Source organism: Molossus molossus, unplaced genomic scaffold, assembly GCF_014108415.1.
Source record: "Molossus molossus isolate mMolMol1 unplaced genomic scaffold, mMolMol1.p scaffold_m16_p_2, whole genome shotgun sequence".
In the NCBI taxonomy this organism is placed as follows: Eukaryota; Metazoa; Chordata; class Mammalia; order Chiroptera; family Molossidae; genus Molossus; species Molossus molossus.
This window is the reverse complement of record NW_023425355.1, coordinates 98,101,827-98,125,943: the sequence shown is the minus strand read 5'-3', so window position 1 is coordinate 98,125,943 and position 24,117 is coordinate 98,101,827. Positions and strand designations below refer to the sequence as shown.

At 38.5% G+C, this 24,117-nt stretch overlaps 1 protein-coding gene across 7 annotated transcripts in view; it reads right to left on the bottom strand.

Annotated features, from left to right (window-relative positions):
• The window catches only part of HUWE1 (HECT, UBA and WWE domain containing E3 ubiquitin protein ligase 1), a 158,864-nt gene that overhangs the window by 50,756 nt on the left and 83,991 nt on the right, over positions 1-24,117 (bottom strand). For all 7 annotated transcript variants that reach the window (XM_036270445.1, XM_036270447.1, XM_036270446.1 and 4 more), the window contains 13 exons: positions 19,440-19,497; positions 18,050-18,226; positions 14,454-14,699; positions 12,704-12,837; positions 11,930-12,024; positions 8,527-8,718; positions 6,293-6,509; positions 5,823-5,945; positions 4,968-5,205; positions 4,367-4,597; positions 2,136-2,258; positions 1,547-1,642; positions 703-972 (listed from right to left, as the gene is read on the bottom strand). In XM_036270445.1, the coding sequence (XP_036126338.1) occupies positions 703-972; positions 1,547-1,642; positions 2,136-2,258; positions 4,367-4,597; positions 4,968-5,205; positions 5,823-5,945; positions 6,293-6,509; positions 8,527-8,718; positions 11,930-12,024; positions 12,704-12,837; positions 14,454-14,699; positions 18,050-18,226; positions 19,440-19,497 (2,200 nt within the window). The remainder of the gene's footprint in view (positions 1-702; positions 973-1,546; positions 1,643-2,135; positions 2,259-4,366; positions 4,598-4,967; positions 5,206-5,822; positions 5,946-6,292; positions 6,510-8,526; positions 8,719-11,929; positions 12,025-12,703; positions 12,838-14,453; positions 14,700-18,049; positions 18,227-19,439; positions 19,498-24,117) is intronic.

Genomic DNA, 24,117 nt, shown 5'->3' with positions numbered 1-24,117 from the left:
GGTCATATCTTGTGAAAAAATGATTTATCCTGTTTGCCTTTTACTTTTGTGATGTTTCCATACACTAAAGTTATGATTGCATACATCAGTTTTTGATTTTTGCCTCTACTTCTCGACTTTAAAGATATATAAAACAAGATTTCAATGATTTAAATACATAAATAGCAAAGAAAATACAACCAAAATGTTAACTGGCTATCTGTTTGTGTGAAGGTTTAGAGAATTTATTTCTTATCTTACTTATACAATTAGCATACATTAATTTCACAGTGAGGAAAAACACTGCTTGAAAAAGACAAACACCAGGTCACAACTATTCATCAGGATAGACTCATTTGTCAGTGGTTGTTGCATAGGACGGGAGGAAGAAACATTTATTCAATTAGTCCAGGGGGCTTAACTTGGCTCAAGAATGAGACACATTGTGGACATTTAAGATGAATCTAAGAAGAAATGCCTAGAATGAATCTAAGAAGAAATGTTTTTTTCCTTCCAAGGATGTTTTTGTGAAGTAGTTAATTTACTTTTTGCAGGAATACTCTCAGGAGCCAGATTACTAAATCTAAATAATTCAAATAGAGAATATATCCACATTAGGTGAAAAGGAAAAATATTACTTTTTAAAAAAAGAAAGCAAGTTTTGATAGATGGCAGAAAACGACTTTATATAAATTCTTCTCTTCTGGCCCCTGGAGAGCTTACCTGATTGACTACTTGCTTCAGAATCATGTCTCGATAGTCTGCTCCATTACGTTTTATTGCTGTCATAATCAGATCACACACCCTGTACACTGTGTCTGGCAACTCATCAAGAAGGTGGAAGCAACCTGGCAACATGGTATCTGTGAAAGTGTGGAGCTCATCTTGCTCCAATGGATCAGCATCCTGGAACTTCTCTAGACATTTAGCTTCTTCTTCTTCCTGCTTTTCCCGAGCTTTCCGTTCCTCCTCCTCCTTCCGGCAAGCAACTTCCTAAAGGCAGGGAAGGAAGAGTGATAGCATATGGAAGAGTTGAAGGAAGAAAGATGAGGAAGACTATAAGAATGTATTTGCTCTATCATATGAATAACTCCTACCTTCTACTCAAGCATATTATATGTTCATTAGTGTGTGGCAACAAGTATGAGGGTAGCCACAAAGGGTAAGGCAAGACAAGGAAAGCAGAGGGGAAAGACACCTCCAACCCCTAAAACACTGCCAATTTATTCACAACATTCTACATTATATCCTACAAAATCATTTGTAGACACTGTCCTGCATTCTCTACCAGTATAGCAAACAGAAGCAACTGTTACCTAAAAATAGACACCCAAGTTTGACCTAATGAGTACTACACCAAGTAGATTTTGGGTCTCTTATTTGACCATAAAGAGAAATGTTTCACCTACCCACTTAAAGCTTTAGGTCAATACAATGTAGATCAGTGATGGCAAGGTTGGAATAAATTAGTACTCCCATGTCTTTCCTTTGCAGTAGTAGCAGAATGTTCATAGAAATACTAAGATTAATGTGTCAGACCCTTTTGGATGCCCTGTATTCTAGTTACCTCAGGTGACTCCGCCCTTTGATCCATTGGGATATCCTGTCCCAGAGACATGGCAATAGCTCTCATCATCTGGTCCTCTTCGGACATACTCAGATCCTACAGAGCAACAACAGAAAATCCAGCAACTATACATACCCCAACTCATAAGGAATCAGGCATCCTGTGCTCAAGCTTTAGAGGAGGGGCTCCAAATGCTGCTCTCTAGAGTTAAACCCAACTAGGCTTACCTGGTCGCTATAAGAACAGAGAGGAAAAATCACAATGAAATTAAGTACAGGAAGGGGGCTTTAATGTGACCACCAATTCTGCATCTCAGAAAAGAGAGCTTCTTCTATGGCTTTTGACTGTGGATAATTTAAGAGTTCTGCAAATGAAGTCCAGTAATTTGCACGGCTGGGAGATAGGAAACTTCTGCTCATTATATTCTTGAGCGAGAAGAATTATCATGAAAAGAAAATATTGGCACGAAGAAGTCTGAAAATGAGAAGTAGTTTATAGAAGGGAAGACCAGTGATGAAGGCATGAGAGGAGAAAAACACATCAGCAGCCAAACCAATGTCCTAGAAGATTAGAGCCCGAGCCAACTCACCCGAACAACTCCCCCCATGATCGGGGGAGGGTGGGTTAGAAGGTACTCTGTGGCCTGCTCCATGGTGCTGGTGTTCAACAAGGCCTCCATGGCATGCTCCCTTGTGAAGCCCATGTCCATGAGCTACAAAAAGAATGTAGGATCTCAGAACCACAGAAAAAGAGAAATCCAAACGCATTTTAAAAAGAAAGGAACCCTTTAGAAATCCAAACGCATTTTAAAAAGAAAAGAACCCTTTCAAGATGCAAACAAGTTTTTCTAACTTCATGTCAACTGAGAACATTTATAAGCTAAGACAGGTAACATAAATGGACCTGTCTATTTGGCGCTTCCATAGCATTCGAACATTAGAGTTGCACAATGGGGCAGATGATTCTCAATTCCATCCTCTAAGAAAATGGGGTTAGATGAGTATTATCATTAACAGGATTTTTCTAATTCGAAAATCACACCCTAAGAAGCAAAAATTGGTCCTACTTTTCTGGAAAACAAACCAGCAACAGAACAAGAGCCTGAAAAAATGACCCAGGTTTTTCTACAACTGGGAAATAATCATGAGATGTACAGAAAGATTTGCACAAAAAGAAACTATATACCAAAGCTTTACAACATCAAATAAGGAAATTAACATCCAGCAATAAAAGAATGACTAAGACATTAAAAAAACCCATCTTCTTAATGAGAGCAGTACAATTCTATACATTATATGACGTTAGCTATGTAAAAATTAGGCATAGAAAAGAAACAATCCTCGAAATGCAAAGGGAACCCACTGTATAGGAGAACATATTTGCCAACAATACATCAGATAAGGGGTTAGTTTCCAAAATAAATAAAGAACTCATACAACTCAAAAAAAGGAAGACAAACAATCCATTTAAAAAATGGGCAAAGGACCTAAATAGACGCTTCTCCAAAGAGGACATACAGATGGCCAAGAGACATATGAAAAGTGCTCAACGTCACCAATCGTCAGAGATGCAAATTAAAACGACAATGAGGAATCACGTCACACCTGACAGATTAGCTACCATCAATAAATCAACAAACAAGTGCTGGCGAGGATGTGGAGAAAAGGGAACCCTAGTATAATGCTGGTGGGAATGCAGAGTGATGCAGCCACTATGGAAAACGATATGAAGGTTCCTCAAAAAATTAAAAATGGAACTGCCATTTGACCCAGTGTTCCCACTTCTAGGAATATATCCAAAGAATCCTGAAACACCAATCAGAAAGAATATATGCACCCCTATATTCATAGCAGCGTTATTTACAATAGCCAAGATATGAAAATAGCCCAAGTGTCCATCAGTAGATGAGTGGATAATATAGCTGTGGTACATTTACGCAATGGAATACTACGCAGCTGTAAAAAAGAAGGATTTCTTACCCTTTGAGACAGCATGGAGGGACCTGGAGAGTATTATGCTAAGCGAAATAAGCCAGTCAGAGAAAGACAAGTATCACATGATCTCACTTATATGTGGAATCTAATGAACAAAACAAACCGAATGATAAAATAGGTCCAGAGGCATGAAAGCATGGCACAGACTGAAGGATCTCAGAGGGAAGGGGGGAGGGCAGAGATTAACCAAAGAACTTATATGCATATGTGCATAATCCGTGGACATAGACAACAGTGTGAAGGACTGGGGTTGGGCAGAAACCGAGTGGAGGGGGGCAATGTGGGAAAAATGGGGGACATCTGTAATACTCTCAAAAATAAAGGAAAAATTTAGGCACAGAACGAAGTAATAAAAAAAGGAATACAATAATTATCTTGTGTGGGACATTATGAATGCTGTTTTAAAATAATTTGCTGTATTTCTAAATTTTCTTAAAGTGAGCATTACAATTATAATAAAAAATGTGGCATGTATATTTAGAAAACATATTTGAACAAAATTCTGGACATAAAGAGAACACACATACATACACCCATTTCCTAGGGAAATACGCTAAATATTCTTTTGAGATTGAAGTGTCAGGTTCATATGTGCTTCCCCCCCAACCTCCACCAACCCTCACCTGCTTCTAGCTTACAATTTTCAAAATGTTTATGTTTATTTAAAGATGAAAAGAATAAATAATTAATATAAAGAGCAAATTTAAATCTATCTCCTGGCTAACAGGACCAGGCACTTAATGGCAGGTAAACTTAGAAAACCCACAAGCATCACATTCTATCAGGTACAAAGTCTGGGCTCTGGAGTATCAGGCCAGGATTCTACCTGTTGTAGTTGCTGCTGGTTGACTTGAGGATCTCGGCGGGAGCCACCTTCCTCTTGCCCTGTATCCTCTTCTCCTCGAGACCCCTCCTTCTCTTTACTCAGTCTCTCTCGAATTACAGGCTCTCCTCGAAGGATGTGGCACAGGATGGCCAGCATGGACTCAGCCATTCGCCCACCATACACCTTCAGGGGTTTCCGGTTCCACAGGTTCTTGATACAAGTAAACGCTGCCTATAAATCATATGAAAAACTGTGTGAAAATCATTGTCTCAATTCAAAGCCCTGTGAGGAATAAGCCACAGTCCTTCCACAATCACTATGTGCCAAAAACAAAATTCTAGGTCAGTACTGAGGGGACCCAAAGCAAGCACAGAGAAGGGGCATTTCATGCAACCTGGAAGTACTGATCTGAAGTTTACAATTCAAATGTGTATATCACAGAAAATCCTCAAATGATCTCTATACCCCTCTGTAATGCAGCCCCATCTGGGAGTAGGATCTAATAATTAAGTAGTTATTTCATTAAGGAGGACAAAACAGAGTGGGAACTACCTAGTCAGCATGAGAAATTCCTCTTGGTTTTAGAATGCTGAATACTCACTTTCTGAGTCACCACAAGGAAACGGAGGGCACTGAATTGTGGAAAGTTCTGTACACTTCCAGGCAATTTGGCAGGCAGTGAATGTGGAGATTCAAGCACCGTGGTGGGATTCACCATCTTCTCCACCAACATAAGCCAAGCATCTAGAAATTCTCCTGTGCCATCAGGTAAGTCTGAATGCTCTAATCCTTCAGCAACAGGAACTTTGCCACCCATGGACAAAGCCCAATTGAAAGTTCTAAATTCAAGTAAGAGAAAGTATAGAGAGAAAACATTAGTATATTAGATGGGGTAGTGGTAGAAAGGACATTTGATAGGTTCCCGGTCTTTATATTGGCACTACATGTCCAATATTTATTACCTATACCTTTATTTGGTCTTTATTCTAGTTTTATTGAAATATTAACATATAACATATGTAAGTTTAAGGTGTACAATGTCATGATTTGATACACACATGTACTGCAAAATGATTACCACTTATAGCATTACTGTTAAAAGCCAAAACAAAAAGTGAAACTTAGCTTAAAATTCTGACCAAGAAAAGCCATATTGAGAGAAACAATAGAAAAGGACAAGCCTATTAGAAAAATATGTACCAGACATTGGAAACCAAATGAGGAAAAGCAGAGACACTTACAAACACCTCTAAGAAAGGTTGAATCCCACACCCTCCAAGAAGATGGAGATAATAAATATGGCTAATGCTCGAAATATGAAAGGGTACAACCACTGGGTGTCTCTATGTATCCCACTGTCACAAGATAGGTGACTTAGAAAGTTGTGGGCTGCTAAGGTACACAGAAAAGATCAAACTCCAAGAAATGCTTTTCGGTGAAGCAACTTGATCCTTACTCAAAAAGAGCATTGTGGCCTCCAGAGCAGAGAAATTTCTGAAGCATGAGATGGTAGGGATACTTCCTTTCATCAAACAGCATTGGGGATGTAAAACCAACTGAACAGATGAAGAATGTTAGCCTGAAAGAGGGGAAAAAATATTTAACATTCTCTGAGGCAGACACAAAAGCAATGGGAAATTCACGTAGAAGCCAAGAGTAAAATTTAACACTGCACTGAACTGATTGACTGATTGGAATGCAGGTGGGTGGTTAGTCTGCTTATTAAAATTTCTAAAATTTCTAAGTAGGCTCCCACCTACTAAGAATACAAGGTTACTGAAATGTAGTTTGATTATAAATGCTTTAAAAATCTCTGTAGTCTAGACTAAGTAGAATCAAAACAAGTACATAAACTGTGGTAACACATCTATAGTAAACATAGAACCACCAAGTCAATTTGATTCTGTATCTTAAGCAGAACCTCACCTGAAGCGGGGAGTAGGTGTATATGGTGGAGGCTGCCAAGACAAGCCCTTTGTGAGGAGCTTAGTGAGGGCAGAGGCTGTTGATCGAGCAGCGGGCGTAGGTGCTGTGGTGGTGCTGGCAGCATGATGGCTCCTTCTCTGGCGCACAGGAGACCCCACACAAAGTTTAACAAGGAGTCCAAACAGCTCAGCAAGTGCTCGGCCTAATCTGGAAGAGGCTGAAATCCAAAAGTTAGAATAAGGTTGACCATATTCTCAGAATTACTTTAATTTATAACAGACACATTACCATTAATACATTTTTATGACTGAACATTTCCTTCCACACAACACACAGAAAACAGTTGGACTTGTCTCTACACGTGATAATCCAAAAAGGAAGTTCCATAGGGAATAAACACCTCTTTTTAAAGTCAGGAGACAGAGAAGTGTCTTGGCACTCAATGAAAGTTAAACAAGATAAACATTCAGACTGTTAGAGGAAGTATACATTGAAATCACCTTTGCAGAGAGAATATAGCAGTAAGAATTAGTTAAGTAAATGATGTTGTGAAGTCACTTATAATGTCTACAGAGAATTTAAAAAATGAAAAAAATGTTAATGACTTAGACCAGAAAAGAACATCATATGTACTATTACAACATTACATATATGGTCCCCAAAATAAAAAAGATTGCTAGGAAAAGCATAAAAAATTTTAAGTGGCTTTCTTATGGTGTTAGGTAGATTATAATTATTTCAAATTTTCTTTTTTGGAAGATGCTTTTTGGCACATATCAGCAATTTTCAAATGGTGTGCCGTATATGCTGCAAGAATTTTTAAAACATGCAATACCTATTTAGTCAGGGGCACTGACCTCTTTTCCTTTAGATTTGTCAAATAAAAAAGTGACAACAGCCAATACAACAATAGACATCCAGTGTGAATATGCCCAGACTCTGAAAAATCTAACACATCCAAACTTAAGTTTGTGTTTTTTCACCACTGCTTTCAGTTGAACAGACACTGAAGTGGCTCAAAGGTAGTCAGCAAGGTCAGCAACCACAAAGAAACAGACATCAAAAGCATGAGGTGGACCCACACAAAAACCCCAGAACGTTCCAAGAGGTCTAACAAAGAAAGGGGAGGTAAACATGAGCCATCTTCTTGGTCGATTTTCCTTCAATTTGGGGTAGTACTGGTAGACTTTCAAATTAAAACAAAAGGAGTAGAATTAAGCAAATTAGAACAGAATATAAAATTCAAGGGGTTTTCAGATAACAAATGGAACTGTCAAAAGCCATCTTCTGCTTGCTTTTGGACAGAGCTCCCGATTCCCAGGAGTTATGATGTCTTTCCTCTACATTAAAGTATCAGAAAGTGGCAAATATTGAGGAACATAAAAAAAATAGATCCCTTTGCCCTGGTTGGTGTGGTTCAGTGGTTGGAACATGACCCACAAACCAAAGGGTCAGAGATTGGGGTGTGGTGCAGGGGGTAACCAATCAACGTTTCTTTCTCTCTCTCTTTTTCCCCCTTCCTCCTTCCGTCTCTCTAAAAATCTATGGAAAAAATATCCTCGGGTGAGGATTAACCAAAAGACCCCTCCCCAAACATTGATATTACATTAAAGGGCAAAAGATGGCAGAGACAGATTAGTGCACATCTTTAATGTGGTCTTGTAATATGTTAATGTAATCTCCAGAGATGTCAAAGTGACTTTATTAAAATACAAATTAACCATGTCATTTGCTATGTATAAGCAACAGAGAAAGAAAGAGGAGACTGGGTGGAACAACAAGATAGGTAACTGGAAAGGAGGAAAAGCTTTATACCACGCAAGTTGAGAAAAGAATATTTCAAGAAGGAGATAGTAGGTCAACCATCATGCTGTAGAGAAGTGAAAAGGGGACTAACCTGTATACAATAACCTTAGAAACGAGGTTGTAGGTATCTTGGTAAGACATTTCAGTGGAATTGGTGGAAGCAGAAGCCATTTGCAGTTGAAGAATGAATATAAGGAAAGGAATTATAGATAAGACGGGGGTGGATGGTTTTTAGGAAGTGATCTCTTATCTCTGTATCCCTAGCAATCAGTACAGAGCTGTCTCACAGAAGACACTCAATAAATTACACCTAAAAATGAGCAACCAAAGTTTCCTAGGAAACAACACAGCCACAGCAACTCAATTTGTTTGAGAACTGGTTAAGGCTCTGAAAGTCAGAAAAAGGAGTGGAAAAAAGAGTCACTCACCTGACAATAAAGGCTTGATTTGCTTAATTCTGGCAGCCATGGCAGGTGTGATTTTAGATTTGCCCTTAGAGTCTGAAGCAGTAGGTTCATCTGTCTCCATAGGAGCCAATGTATCACCATCAAGCCCAATGCCTTCCAATAGGCCTTGGGTAGAAGCATCCATACTTCCAGCTGCTGTATCTTGTTCCCCATCTGTAGAAATAAGAGGGTACAATAAGACCATGTTAAGCCAACACTTACCTGGTTCCTGGTTCTAAAGAGACCCAAGAAAGAGCTACCTTTGGTGGTTCTTATTCTTAAATGTCCATGACTTCCTAAATCTGAAAAGAAAAAAAAAGCCCCAAAACTCCTATAACTGTACTGATAGGCCCCTCTCCTTGGAGACCTTTTTAGCTAATACTGACATCTTCCAATGACAGCTTATGAACAGTCTTAACTCAGGGCAACTTTGGAAGACTGCATGATCCAGGGGGTACCATTCACATAGACTATGCCCCTATGCTGCCCAGCAGCATGCCCTGCTAGAATTCTATTGCTTGTCAGGAAACTCAAATCAGACATCATAGATTACACTACTGTAGAAATATTTCCCTAGATCCTGTATTTAACACTTTTATATATAAATGTGAGATGTGTCTCTTTCTTTTTGGTGGGTGTGCTGTTAGAAATAAGAATTGGCTTTAGGAAAACGTTATAAAATACATCAAAATTTTTGGAAAAACTATGTGAAAATGGAGTCATCTATGTTAAGAGTGTGAAAGATACTACTGCTGGGAAAAATATATCTGGATTGTTAAGCAAGGCTATTCTTTGACAGTAAATTTAATTTTGTTCTCAGTTCTTTTCCTTCAGTTAAATTTGATCTATTTTGACTAAATTTGATATTCTAACTTTTGGTTTGGTCTGTTTTCTCCAAAATTAACCTTGTAAGATGCGTGTATATATTTTATTAATTCTGTAACCTCTCCCATACTGTTATATCAGTCCTTATTTGTTTATGTCTGCTTTCTTTAGTAAGTCTTATCTTTAATAATTTCAGTATAATTTTAAAGTACATCTGACAGGTTTCTATACATAAAATTATCTTGTTTTAATAGTTTATCAAAGGTATTTCCTCCCTGATTCAGAATATAGGAGGAAAAGACTTTCTAAAAAAGCTGCTTTTCAAAATTTTATAGGTTCAGAACATTGTGTATAATTTCGGCTTATTGAAATTTGGAATTTTTTTTTACCTTTTTTTAAAAATCGTCACCCGAGGACATTTTTGCATCTATCTTCAGATAGATCGGGAGGGAGAGAGAGACAGACAGACAGACACACACACACACATTGAGTGGTTGCCACCCACACGACCCCAACCAGGGTCAGGGACAAACTGCAACCGAGGTACATGTCCCCAGTGGGAACTGAACCCAGGACTCTCTAGTCCACGGGCCGACGCTCTTAACCGGTGAGCCAAACCAGCTAGGGCGAACTTTGGAACTTATTACATAAAAGCTATTTTCTAAAATAGCACTGTTTAATAGAAATACAATGTGAGCCACATACATTTTAAATTTTCTACTATCCATATTAAAATGTGAAAAGAAACAAGTACAATTTTAATGTATTGTTAATCTGATATAATAAAAGTTATTTCAACACGTAATCAAACATAAATTAAGACTTCATATTCTATACTAAATATTTTAAAAAGGTTATCTAATTTATACTTCATAGCACAGATCAATCAAGACATTCAATTTTCATTAAAATAACTGATCTGTGCATATGTTTCACACAATTTAGTTGGAAAAAAATAGATTCACATACCCAAGTTGTTCCAAACATACTTAAAATTGTCTTCTAACTACTGAGCAGGTGAATAGCTGTTATATTTAAATTAATAAAAATTAAAAATTCAGTTTTCTCCACCCAACCTAAGACCTCATCTTAACTATATCTGCAACAACCAAATATGCTCACATTCTAAGGGGCTGGAGGGAGGGGCATATTTCAACCAATAACACATTCCCCTTAAGAGAAAAGAAAAAGAGAGGGAGACACAGAGAGTGAGAAAGTGAAGGGAGGAGGTGGGTGGGAAAGAATAAAGGAGGGCCCTGGCCAGTTTGGCTCAGTGGTTAAAGCGTCGGCCTGCGGTCCGGAGAGACCCGGGTTCGGTTCCCGCTAAAGGCACGTACCTCGGTTGCAGTTTGTCCCCGGCCCTGGTTGGTCGTGCGGGTGGCAGCCACTCGATGTGTCCCTTCATGTCGATGTCTCTCTCTCTCTCTTCCTCTCTCTCCCTCCCACTCTATCCGTACAAAAAATGGAAAAATATCCTTGGGTGAGGATAAAAAAAAAAAAAATAAAGGAGGAAGAAAAAAATTCATTTTTTAAGTTGAACTAGTCACATTAAAGTATTCAACAGTCACACAAGGTTAAAGGCTACCATATTGTACAGTGTGGGTCTAATGTATTCCACAACCACTTAAAAAAGGTATTTACCCTAAGAAGTCTGAAACACCAATCAGAAAGAATATATGTACCCCCATGCTCATAGCAGCACTATTTACAGTAGCTAAGATCTGGAAACAGCCCAAGTGTCCATCAGTAGACGAATGGATAAAAAAGCGGTGGTACATATACACAATGGAGTACTACGCAGTTGTAAGAAAGAAAGATCTCTTATCCTTTGAGACAACATGGAGGGACCTGGAAAGTATTATCCTAAGTGAAACAAGCCAAGCAGAAAAAGGCAAATACCACATGATCTCACTTATATACGGAATATAATGAACATAACAGTCTGAGGAATACGGTAGACCCAGAAACATGGAAGTAGGGTACAGACTGACAAAATCAGAAGAGGGGGTGGTGGGGGATGGGAAGAGATAAACCACAGAACTTATATGCATGTATGCATGACCAATGGACATGGACATCAAAGCTGGGGATGGGGCGGGGGAAATGGGGAGGAGGGTGCTAAGGGGGTAGAAAAGGAGAAACATCTGTAACAAAAATAAAATTTAAGAAAAAAAAAAGGTATTTACCATTTTAAGCTATAAAATTAAGCTTCTGAAAAATAACCACACAAAAAATTAAAGTCCTGCCTGCCTGTTGTGGCTCAGTAGTTGAATGACAACCTATGCACCAAGAGGTCGCCAGTTCATTTCCCAGTCAGGGCACATGCCTGGGTTTTGGGCTTGATCCCCGTATGGGGCATGCAGGAGGCAGCCTATCAATGTTGATGTCTCTCTCTCTCTACCCCTCTCCCTAAAAAATCAATAAAATATTTTTAAAAATCCATGAAAGGAAAAAAACTGAGGACTATAGATGATGGAGAGTTAACTAAAATTTCACAACAGACCTATAAAGACAGATAAAACTTAAGAGAATGACTGAGATTTTAGTTTCTTGGAGTTACCTGCTCTTTTTCCGCCCTGGGTCGTACCTGCCTTCTCATCCTTTGGAACCAGTTTCTGCATGTCCGCCTGGCCAAATTCGCACCCAGATGGTAGGCTGCAACAAGAGAAATAGTGAGTCAAAAGAAACCTAGATAGTTCACCTCTTATGTTGTGCTTGGTCTCTAATCTGCTTGGTTGACACTATCTCTTTGCATAGCAGGTAAGTTAACCTAATAGAACACCAACAGGGCCAAACTTTAAACACCCACCACGTTAACTCACGATCAATCAGATCAAACATACGCAGAAGATGACTTTTGTAAGCAAGTCCCTAGGCTGGTAAGTACGAAGGACAATGTTACAACTTGAATGTTTGTGTCCCCCTCAAAATTTGTATATAGCTATCCTAATGCCTGATTCATGATGGTATTAGTAGGAAAGGCCTTTGGGAGGTACTTAAGTCATGAGGGTGGAACCCTCACAAATGGGACTAGGGTCTTTAGCCCCTGCGAGGATACAGCAAGAACTCTGTGACCTGGAAGAGGGCCCTCAACCAACCATGCTGGTACCATCTCCGACTTCTGGCCTCCAGAACACGGAGAAATAAATTCCTGCTGTTTATAGGGACCCAGTCTGTGGTGTTTTGTTAATGCAGCCAGAATGGACTAAGACAGACAAGGAAACTTCTGAACTCTTTACTATACCCTTCTATCCTTGACTAAAGCCCAATACTCCAGGTTCACTGAGCTTACTTTTGCTGTGAGGAAAGAAAACAGAGATGACCATTCCCTTACCTGTTTGGGGTACACAGGGAGAGGAGGACAGTGCTTTCCCACACCAGGGAACAGTATAGCTGGCTCAGCTTGCTCAAAACACTCAGACCCAACTGAGAGCCCCACTGGTTTACGGAGATGGAACGAATTTCACTCTGCAATCAAAGTAAAAAGAAGTTGATCTTTGGAATGCTCTCTGATTATATTCACAATCACTTTCAATTGTTTAAAAAGGATGAGGGATCTATTTTCCTTTCTTTGTTATTTCCACAGTTGTCTATTTTACCCAAGTTTCCACATTTAAGATCACAGTTCCATAAGGTATTCTCTCTTTTTTATTTTATTTTTTATCATCACCCGAGGACATTTTTTTTTGCATTTACTTTAGACAGAACAGGAGGGAGAGATGGGGGAAGAGAGAGAGAAACATCGATGTAAGAGAGACACACTGACTGGTTGCCACCCAAACGACTCCAACCAGGGCCAGGGACAAACCGCAACCGAGGTAGGTATGTGCCCTTTGCAGGAACCAAACCCGGGATTCTCTGGTCTGTGGGCCGATGCTCTAACCGCTGAGAAAAACCGGCCAGGGCCATAAGGTATTCTCCTACAATATTTATAATCTGTCCCTTCTCATTGCTTTTTGTGAAGTGAAAGACAGGAGTCATGGTCAAATCTGTTTTGCTGAATCAAAGAAACAGTTTTGTAAATTCACTGACAGCTTTCTAATTTTTTAAGTGGTGGGGACATGCTAGTTCTCTCTTATTTCTTTATTTCAATAAATATTTAATTTATTGAATTCCCTGAATTAAACATTTCATTTTAATTATATTACTTTTTTTTTTAATTTATTTTTTTGTTCAGATAGAGCGGGAGGGAGAGAGAGGAAGAGAGAGAGAGAGAGAGAAACATCGATGTGAAGGGACACATCGAGTGGCTGCCACCCGCACGACCAACCAGGGCCGGGGACAAACTGCAACCGAGGTACATGCCCTTAGCGGGAACCGAACCCGGGTCTCTGTACCGCAGGCCAACGCTCTAACCGCTGAGCCAAACCGGCCAGGGCTAATTATATTACATTTAATAAAGTAATAAAAATAAGTCCCTAAGCTTTATGTAGTCTAATTATTTTCTAAAGCGTTTATAACTGCTTTTCATTTAATTCAAATAATACACTCCTGCTTAACAGCATAAAACAAGGCTGCTAAAACATTTTAGCATTAATCTTTAGAATTGATTACTTGAGAACTAAAGGTAGTAAAACTGTAAGCATACAAATAAATTCACCTTTCTGGAACCACAAGAGGCATCTCACATGGATTGTAGGCATAGGGTTTGATCTTTAGGACATCTTTAAATTTACATTGTTCATGTATTTATAGAAAGATTAGGAATAGGTCAGATGAGCACCCAATTGAGGCTTGTCTAAAAAGATTAACTGTATATCTCAGTTGCCCTATATGAATGCTACATATCTATTTGTTATTTATACCAACCTCTTTTGCACCTAAGAAGGTCCAGTTAACAAAACAAATTATAAGGTCACTCAACTTATAATGAAAAAAAGATAAACTTAGGAAAAGTGAAACTAGACAGCAGCTTGAAGCATAAACTTAGGTCACCCATTGGGGGAGGGCGGGATCTCACCCTAAACCTGTTTTTTCAGCAGCTAGCTCAGGTAGAACTGCTAAGCACAGTAAGGCATCAGGTATATGCCCTAGGTATTTTACTGGCTTTAAACAAACATGTTCATCCCTAAGAAAATTCCTACCTGTCCAACTCTGCAAGTATGAACGAACATCATGATGTACGCATGGGCAGCAGTGAGTGCATGCAGTAGCGGTGTGGCCTGAGCTGAGAGGGTAGCATCAGCAACATTGCCAGCACAAGCTAGTTCTCGCAACAGGACTGAGCCCCCTGGAGATTCAATTGGGCGGTGTAAGGGTTCCAAAGAGGATAGGATGGAGTCCAACTGAAGGAGGCCCTCCTGAAGAACTTTAGGTTCATGTGACAGTGTCTGAAACAAGAAGAATAATTAAAACATTAATGCACAATGAACTTCACATGCATCATGTCTTTAATAGTCACAACAGAAGAAGTGGAAGATAAGTCTCAATTTCAGACTTGGCCATGGTCTCTTACTTGGTAAATGGTGGAGGAGTCAAAACATGAATGCAGGTATGACATACCTCAACACCTGTAGTGGTTCTCAACCTTCCTAATGCTGTGGCCCTTTAATACAGTTCCTCATGTTGTGGTGACCCCCAACCATAAAATTATTTTCGTTGCTACCTCATAAGTATAATCTTGCTACTGTTATGTCTTAGGCGACTCTTGTGAAAGGGTCATTTAACCCCCAAATGGGTCGCGACCCACAGGTTGAAAACTGCTATAATCTAAAGCAACACATTACTTTTCCATAATTAGAGGCTTTCGAATGTGGTAAGTCAATCATATCTATAAGCTTGTGATGGCCAATCTGCAATATTCTCATAGCTAGAACTCCACACTTTAAGATGAATTTCAAATCTTGCTCAACAGGGACCAATGTTAGGCAAGGTTCCAAAGCATGGAAGTGAACCAGTATTATAAATGTTCTTTTCTTCCCATGATAAGAGGGACTAACTACTCTAGGATAGGCATCAGCTAGTCAATTAATTTGTTTTATGAGATAACTCAAGGATTATATGGCCCTTGCGATTTCTTTTTGTCTTCAGAAAAATCTGATAGTAAAATATTATCACTTGTCATTCAAATATGTGAGAACTTATGTGCCTTTCCTACGGCTTTAAAATAAACCTATCTATTCCCACGTAGTATCTTAGAAGATAAAAATGGAGCAACCCTTTCCCCTCTTAGATATGAAATAGCACTGAATATTCAGAGTAAAGCAAAATAAAACCTTAAATGTAGACATATCATAACTACAGATTTTTCTGTTCACAAGCAACTGAATTTCTCATTTTCAGCAGAAATTGCTTATTATGGCACAATCAATAAAAGAGCATCATAGATTTAATGTTATCTTTATGAAAAATCCCAATGGTGTTTTTTGGCCTTTTTTTTTTTTTTTTAACAAAAATAGGAAAATCCCTTTAAAATTCACATGAGAATCTTAAGAGACCCCGAATGAGATATAACAAGCTTGAAAAAGAACAAAATTGGAGGTCTCATACCAATTTGCAAAATTACCACCACAAAGCTATAGTAATCAAAAGTATGGTACTGCCCGGCAGGTGTGGCTCAATGGATTGAGCATTGTCCCATGGACTGAGAGGTCCCAGTTCAATTCCCAGTCAGGGCACATGACCTGGTTGCAGGCTCAATCCCCAGTAGGGGGTGTGCAGGAAGCAGATCTATAGTTCTCTCTCACAATGATGTTTCTCTCTCTCTCTCTCTAAAGAAAAATCAATAAAAACATATTTTTTAAAACAATGTAGTACTGACATAAAGACAGACATCAAGTATAATGGAATAGAATAGAAAGCACCCAAATAAACCCTCGCATAAAGATCAAATGATTTTTGACAACGGTGCAGTAGAGAAAGGACAGTCTTTTCAACAAATAGTGTTAGGAAAGCTGAATAACCACATGCAAAAGAATGAAGTTGGAACTTACCTTAAACCATATAAAACATTAACTCAAAATAGATCAAAGATCTAAATATAAGAGCTAAAACTATAAAGCACCCAGAAGAAGATGTAGCGTAAGTAAAAGCTGCACAACACTGGTTTGGCAATAATTTCTTAGATATGATACCAAAAGCATAGGCAACAAAAGTAAAAGAAAAACAACAACAAAATGATAAACAGGACTTCTTCAAAATTAAAACCTTTTGTGTACCAAACTAAACTATCAACAGAGTGAAAAGGTAACCCATGGAATGGGAAAAAATATTTGCAGACCATTTATCTGATAAGGGATTGATATCTAATATATATAGAACTACAACTCAACAAAAACAACCCAATTAAAAAATGGACAAAGGACCTGAATAGACAGTTCAGAGATGATACTTATATAGCCAATAAGCACATAAAAAGATGCCCAACATCATCAATTACAGAAAAGTAAATCAAAACCATGAGATCTCATTTAACACCCACTGGATTGGATACTATCAAAAACCCAGAACATAATTAAGTGTTGGTGAGGATGTGGAGAAATTGGAATCCTTGTGCATTGCTGGTTGAAATGTGAAATTTGGAGCTGCCGTGGAAAACAGCATGGTAGTTCTCCCCAAATTAAAACCAGAACTACCATATGATTCAGCAATCCTACTTCTGGGTATATAACCAGAAGAACTGAAATCAGGTGGAATCTAAAGAAGTTGAACTCACAGAACTAGAGAACAGAATGATGGTTGCCAGGGGCTGGAGGAAAATGTTGAGATACTGGTCAAGAGATACAAACTTTCAGTTTTAAGATAAATAACTGCTAGGGATCTAATGAATAGCATGGTGATTATAGTTAATAATGTATTATATTTTTCCCATTTGCTAAAAGTCTTAAGTGTTCTCACCATGCACAAAAGCAGTTTTGAAATATTCACACACCAATGTTCACAGCAGCACCAATTCATAATAATGGCCAAAAAGTGAAAGCAACCCAAATGTTTATCAATTATTGAATATCCATAAACAAAATGTGGTCCATACATAGAATAAATTCAGCCTTAAAAAGGAAAGAAATTATGACATGCTATAACGTGGATGAATCTTAAAGACATGCTAATCACAGAAGGACAATTCTCTTATGAAGTGCATTTCACATGAGGTGCCTAGAACACTCAAATTCAGAGATATTAACCAGGGGCTGGGAGGAAGAGGGGTTGGGGGAGTTGCTTAATGAGTACAGAATTTGTTTTTTAAGATGAAGGGAGTTCTGAAGATGGGTTGCACAACAATGTGAATGGACTTAACACTACTGAACTGTACACTTAAAATGGTTAAAGTGGTATCACTTTATGTGTATTTTACCACTTTTAAAATAAATTTCATAAGTTGGCAAAATTTGAAATAAACTACAGGCTATACCAGATTGTGTTAAAAGCATCCATGACAAAGGATGACACGCTAATAAAACCCAGCTCCAGAGTTTTCTTGGAGATAGTTCCTTCCAATAAATTCAAATGTTAGAACTATATACTAATCAAACTCAGAAACAAAGAACAAACATTTCAACTTTTCAATGAGAAATAATGTGGCACACTATTTATTAGTCACAAAAATCACTTGTAGTACATAACCACAGATTTCATCATTATTTTTTAGTTGAAGGTAAAGGAAACCACAATATGGAGTAAATTCAGCCTTAAAAAAGGACTTCTAAAGAGAAATAAAAATATTCAACCAGATGCTTCTTACCAATATGGATTTGCAGACACCTGCAACAGCCTGACAGGCCGCAGATGTGGGAAAGTCAATGGGCAGATTGGGAAGACCCAAAATGGTAACCAAAGGCAAGAGTCCTTTCTGATTCACAAATTCCTGGCAGTGGTCATCTGTTGTATTGTTGCTCAGAATAGATTCCACAAATTTCATCTAAGTAATAAAAAATTTAAAAGAGAATTAGAGAGCCTGACACTTGGAACTAAAAGGCAGCTTGCAGAAAGGAGAGGAGTAGCTCTGTAGTTATGAAAATCAGTATTTTCTAGAATACCTAAACCTCAGGTAAACAGGGATATATATATATATATATATATAGACATTAACATCCAGAAAATAAGGAATAATTGTAATTTATTCCCAAGTTACCTTTTTGGCCACATATAAAGACATAGAATTTGAGAGCACAGAGAGGTTAAATGACTTGCTCAGGGTCACACCATAAACTAGTGGCAGAATCAAGTCTAATCTCTTAAATTCTACATTCCATGCTCCTTGTATTGATAATATGTTGCCTCTCCCTTGGAAGCAAACATCATGAATACGCTCCCTCAAATATGCTCATAATGCAAATTAAACACAGAACTCTAGAAGAGCAATTTGGGCCAAATAAATGTGAGCAACAAACATGCAGGCAATACGACAAACCATCTCTGGAAGTCTTGGAAGTACTTAATGGACTAGAACAAATGTTAAGTGGGCTTCCCCTTATAGCAGTGGTTCTCAACCTTCCTAAATGCCGTGACCCTTTAATACAGTTCTTCATGTTGTGGTGACCCCCAACCATAAAATTATTTTCGTTGCTACTTCATAATTGTAATTTTGCTATTGTTATGTCTTAGGTGACCCCTGTGAAAGGGTCGTTTGACCCTCAAAGGGGTCGTGACCCATAGGTTGAGAACCACTGCCTTATAGGGAAACAATTCTGGGAAAATTCAATCTCTTCACTTTTTCCTGTGAGAAACAGGAATTTAAAAGGCCACATTAATTATTTTTAAAAAGAGAAGTTAATTGGAAAAATGGCAAGTAACAAGAAAAAAACATATGTGGACACATTCAAAGAACATAATACTGAACTGACCTAACAAATCCCACTCTTCCTATTTGGATTCCAATGAGCAATGGTAACAACCAACATAAAATCAGGAATAAAAAGAAAAGAAAAGAAAAGAAAAAAAGAGTGCTGGCCATATTTTTTTTTTTTTTGGAAAAGTGGTCTCACAGAACAAGGTTTGCACATCTTTCCTCACATTTTAAGGGCCCCAGTTAAAATGAAAACACAAAAATCTCCAGTCTATTTGGTAACCCCACCATACATTTTCGAGAAAATCACAAACCTTTACTCATTTGGCCCTACCATGAATCTTACCACATTAAGGATGTAATCCATGAGGGGAATAGGAATACGTTCCTCTGTACCAACAACCCTGTTAAGGGAAAAAAGAGTGAGTTACACAGAAATTCACGATACCAGTACAAGAGAACAAAGTGAGGAAAGGGAAATAGCATGAAATTCTAGGCCCTTTTCTAAGTTAGACTTATAGCCTTTAATGTGCTCGTGCATGCGCATGCACGCACACGGCACCGGAGGGTGGGGTTGGGGTGGGCTGAAATCAATTCTGCAGATAGCTTTCCTAGCTTGAGAAAAACCAAGAAAAGAAAAACCAAGCCCTCATAAACTCAGCATTCGTACATGTCAAAAGAAATGACCCTATCTTAGGCAAACTACCATAGGAGGAATTCATCAATGTGAAAACATAAAAATAAGCAAGTTCAATTAAGAGACTATTTAAACATTTGCTTGAAGAAGGTAGATGAAGAAACAAATTCATAAACATCTTACCGTGTTCTTGCATCAGGTTTGAAGTTATAGAGAACAATAAATGGAATTTAATTTTGCTCAAAATCCCATGCTTAAATTGACAAACCATTCAGAACAAAGCTGGTCAAAGATGAAGCCAACACCCAAGGCTTCCTTCTCTTAATAATCAGTGCTTTTGTCACAACAGTTCCTGAACTATCCAAAAATCGTGATCAGGTGTTTTGCTTCAATGCTGCACTAATGAAAAGGCTGCACTAATGCCATAGCCACCAAAAATGCAGCCTTTAGCCCAATGGCTACATCTTGGCATTTGCAAGAAATAAACAAAGGGGGAAAACCTGAAAAGTGTATAGAAATGAAAAAAAATAAAAAATAAAAAAATAAAAACTCTACCTCAAAGATAAATCCTAGGTAGGGACAAAATTTGAGTCAAATAAGGAGCACTTTGTAGGCCCTTGGAACAGATTTTGGGGGAAAAGGCAGGGACAGAAGGGAGAGGTAGTGAGAAAGAGAGAAGGCAAGAAAAGTTGGCAAGAAATTAACAGTTCTCATCTCTGAGTAAGATAAAATGTGAATAAAGGTTTACCAGGCACAAAGACATTGGGCAGCAAAATCTAAACTAGGTAAAGAGAGTGGAAAGGCATCACAAATGGCTCCACTGATGAAATATCCAGAGCTAAGAGTTGTAAATATGCTCGGTGAAGAATTTAAGAAGGGACTTTGTACAAAATGAGAATCCAAAAGCCAGGAGTGAAATTATTCCATGGGAAAACGGCAAACCTTTCCTTAACTAAAAAGTTGCCCTTGGGGAATCACTGCAGCATTCCCTGCCCCTCACACCAAACTGGGTTGCACCTCCTTAGAGAGAGCCCAGAGATCCATTTCTACAGCTAAGGGACACAGGCATGGCTCTAGCCTATTGAGACACCCATCCCTTTGCCGAAGTCAAATATAAAGGCAAAGAGCCAAAGCAATACCATAAAATGGGACCCAGGTACTTCATTCATTTATGAAATGGAAGTTGGAGAGGAGAACAAGAGAGAAAACAAACCAATAGATGTTCTTAATCCAATTCCAGGAACAAACTTGTTCAGAAATCACTTTAATTCCTACCCTCATCTTTTGCTTTCCAGGCTCAGGACGTCATATAGGAATAATAAAAATGATCAGCTCCCCCTACCAAATGGTTTTAAGAAAAGTCATTCTAATCTTAACCTTGTATGATGAAATTTTGACTCATAGCATTTTTGAAATAATAAAAGAATGCATTCCCAAGATGAAGAAACAATTTATCTTAACTATCAAATTACAAACTTCCTATCTTTCCCCCAGTCTCTAAATTTTAGAGTCTAAAACATGTACACATTCCCAAGTTCAATTTTACCCTGGTCAGTTTACATGTGTATTTATGGCACTGAAGCCCTTAATCAGAAAGGAGGATTCCAACTGAGTGTCACAGTATTGTGGTACAATGCAACAGACCTCATGGGGTTTTATGAAGGGGTGGTGGGGGAAGCCAGGTCTCTTTCAGATCTTGAGCAAACACAGTTGCCTTTGGTAAAGAAGCCCTCCCAGTGGGCCACGATTCAGGAAACAACTGCTTCTTTGCATTTGTTGCCTTTAAAGCCCAGACAGCTGCTATTCAAGTTCCCAAGACCACATGGATTTATATAACCAATATCTTTCAGGTTATTCAGGATAGGTTTAGGTTAAGTTAGGCAAAGTAAATGGAATTAACCACAAAACCCCCCACCATGGGGCCCAATTAAAACCCCTGGTTACTTATTGGCAAGTATATTCATTCCCAACAATATCAGTTTTGCTGAGATCAAAGAATTTAGAAGGCAGAAGAGGCCAAAAAACAAGTATTAAGAACCACTTGTGATGAATGCCTCCAAATGTAGAACAGAACTCCATGTATGTGGGGAAGGCTGTAGTGCCTAAGTTTCCTTATTCCAGATCTCTAGCACAAAACTGTGTCTCAAGATCAAATACAAACCTCATTTGCAAATACTAGCTGCTCATTCTGGAAAAATAAGGGATAAGAACGCTGTCTTAGCCTGGAAAAAGGAGGAAACTCAGAAGTCAACAGGAGAATAGATAAACACTGTAGTCTATTCATACAATAAAATACTACTCAACAACGAAAAGGATGCTGATGCAACAACATGAATCTCAAAAACACATTGAGCAACAGAAACCAGGTACACGAAGGTACATACATCAGATGATACAAATTAACACTGCATTCATCCTATTTTTTTCCCCTTTATTGATTTTAGAGTGAGAATGAGGTAGAAATATCGATTAGAGAGAACATCAACTGGCTGCCTCCTATATGCCCCCCACTGTGGATGGGGCCCACACCTTGGGCATGTGTCCTGACCGGGAATCGAACCGCTGACCTCCTGGTGCATGGGTTGACACTCAACCACTGAGCCACACCAACTGGACTCCATTCATCCTATTTATATGATGTTCTAGTACAGGCAATCTTAAAGATTAGTTGCCTGATGTTAAGGTGGGGAAATAAAAGACTTAAAATCTGTGCAGTTTACTGTATAGAAATTATATCTCAAAAAATATTGGGAAAATTTTGCTCATGTATTTAAGGTATTGGAAAACAGACTAGGGCATGGGAGATAGGAATCTGTTTGGGAGTCCCACTGAAGAATTTTGTAATTGGGGGCAGGTTCAAACAAGACTTTTGGGGAGAGGGGTGGCATACACTGCAAATTTTTCTAAGCCTCTTCCCATATTGGTAGACAGTATACAGCAACTCCTACCATAACAACACTTGGGATGACCCTTCAGTATACTGTATCTTTCAAAATAAAGGTTGAGTTTATTAGACAGTCTCTTGCTTTTCCTTCCAGCCCTAATAATTCAGTGACCCAACTGAGGCTTATCAAGGTAGCAGAAGTGGAAAAGTATATAGGTGTCAACACTTGCGAGACTCATAGGTATGTTATGTGAATGAGGTAGTGATGAACACCCAGGCCATAATGAGTATAGAAAAACATCGCTACCATGGAACAGCAACTACTACTCCTTTGCAGCTTATGAACTACATACAACTAACACTATGGTAGATTATTAATGTTGTGGGTCTAGATATTTTCTGTTTCTTCATTTTCATTCATGTTTCATTAGGGACTGACTGCTCTTTTGGCATTTGAGATTCAGGAAAATCAATAGTGCTCTTAGATTTCATCAACCCACTAAATAAACTTTTATTGACTGATTATCTACTATACAGTGATTGGGATACATTGTTGAATGAGACATTGTCCCTGCCCTGAAGGAGCATGCAGGTTAATGGGACAAAACTATTTCAATATATGAATAATTTTAACAAAACTGATGAAAGAACACAAAAGACCGACATTCTATTTGGAAGTAAAAGGAAAAGCTCCTTTAAGAATGAGACATTTGAGCTGGTCTTGCAGAATTTGGTAGATGAAAAAGGAGATTAAGATAATTTGGGAATGGAGGATAAATATGGATAGAACACAGTGACACATGATATCCCAAGAAAATCATGGAGATTGAAGACATGGAGGACTTAAGAAAATGTCAATATACTGTAACAATTTGGAATCTGGGCATGTTAGATCTAAGGTATCTGTAAAATATCCAAGTTGTGAGCAGATGAATGTACACAGCTTGACTCAAAACCAGCACCAGGTCCCCCTGCCCCCATCACCCCAATGTTTAAGAAATCTTTCCCTTGTTTGTAGCAAGGAAAGGAAACCCTATCCCCACAGGCTGGCTGACAGTCAAGGGTATGGTAGGGAAGCACTAAGATTCAGACTCTTTTGCAAATAATTTTGCTTTCTTTTAGGGTGACCCCCCTTTCCAGAAACATTTTAATCAAAACAAGAGACGTCACTAGAATGAAGGTAAGGTTGCCTACTCAGACAAGGTAAGATATCAACTCAACAAGTGAAGGTACTTAGTAGTTAATGACTTCCCCCCAAAACAAAAACAAACAAAACCCCATACCAACAGGCTCAATACTTTCTAGAGTTCCAATAGGGCACACCAGTTTGAGTCTATGCCTTTGCTCCTGCTGTCTATTCCACCATAGTTCTCGCTTAAGTCCATTCAAACCCATACACATTCATGCTTAAAATGCTCATGCTTCTCACAGAACTACTTATCAATACACCGAAAGATCACTATTAAATGAATTAATGCAAGTGTGTCCAGAGGATCATACCCA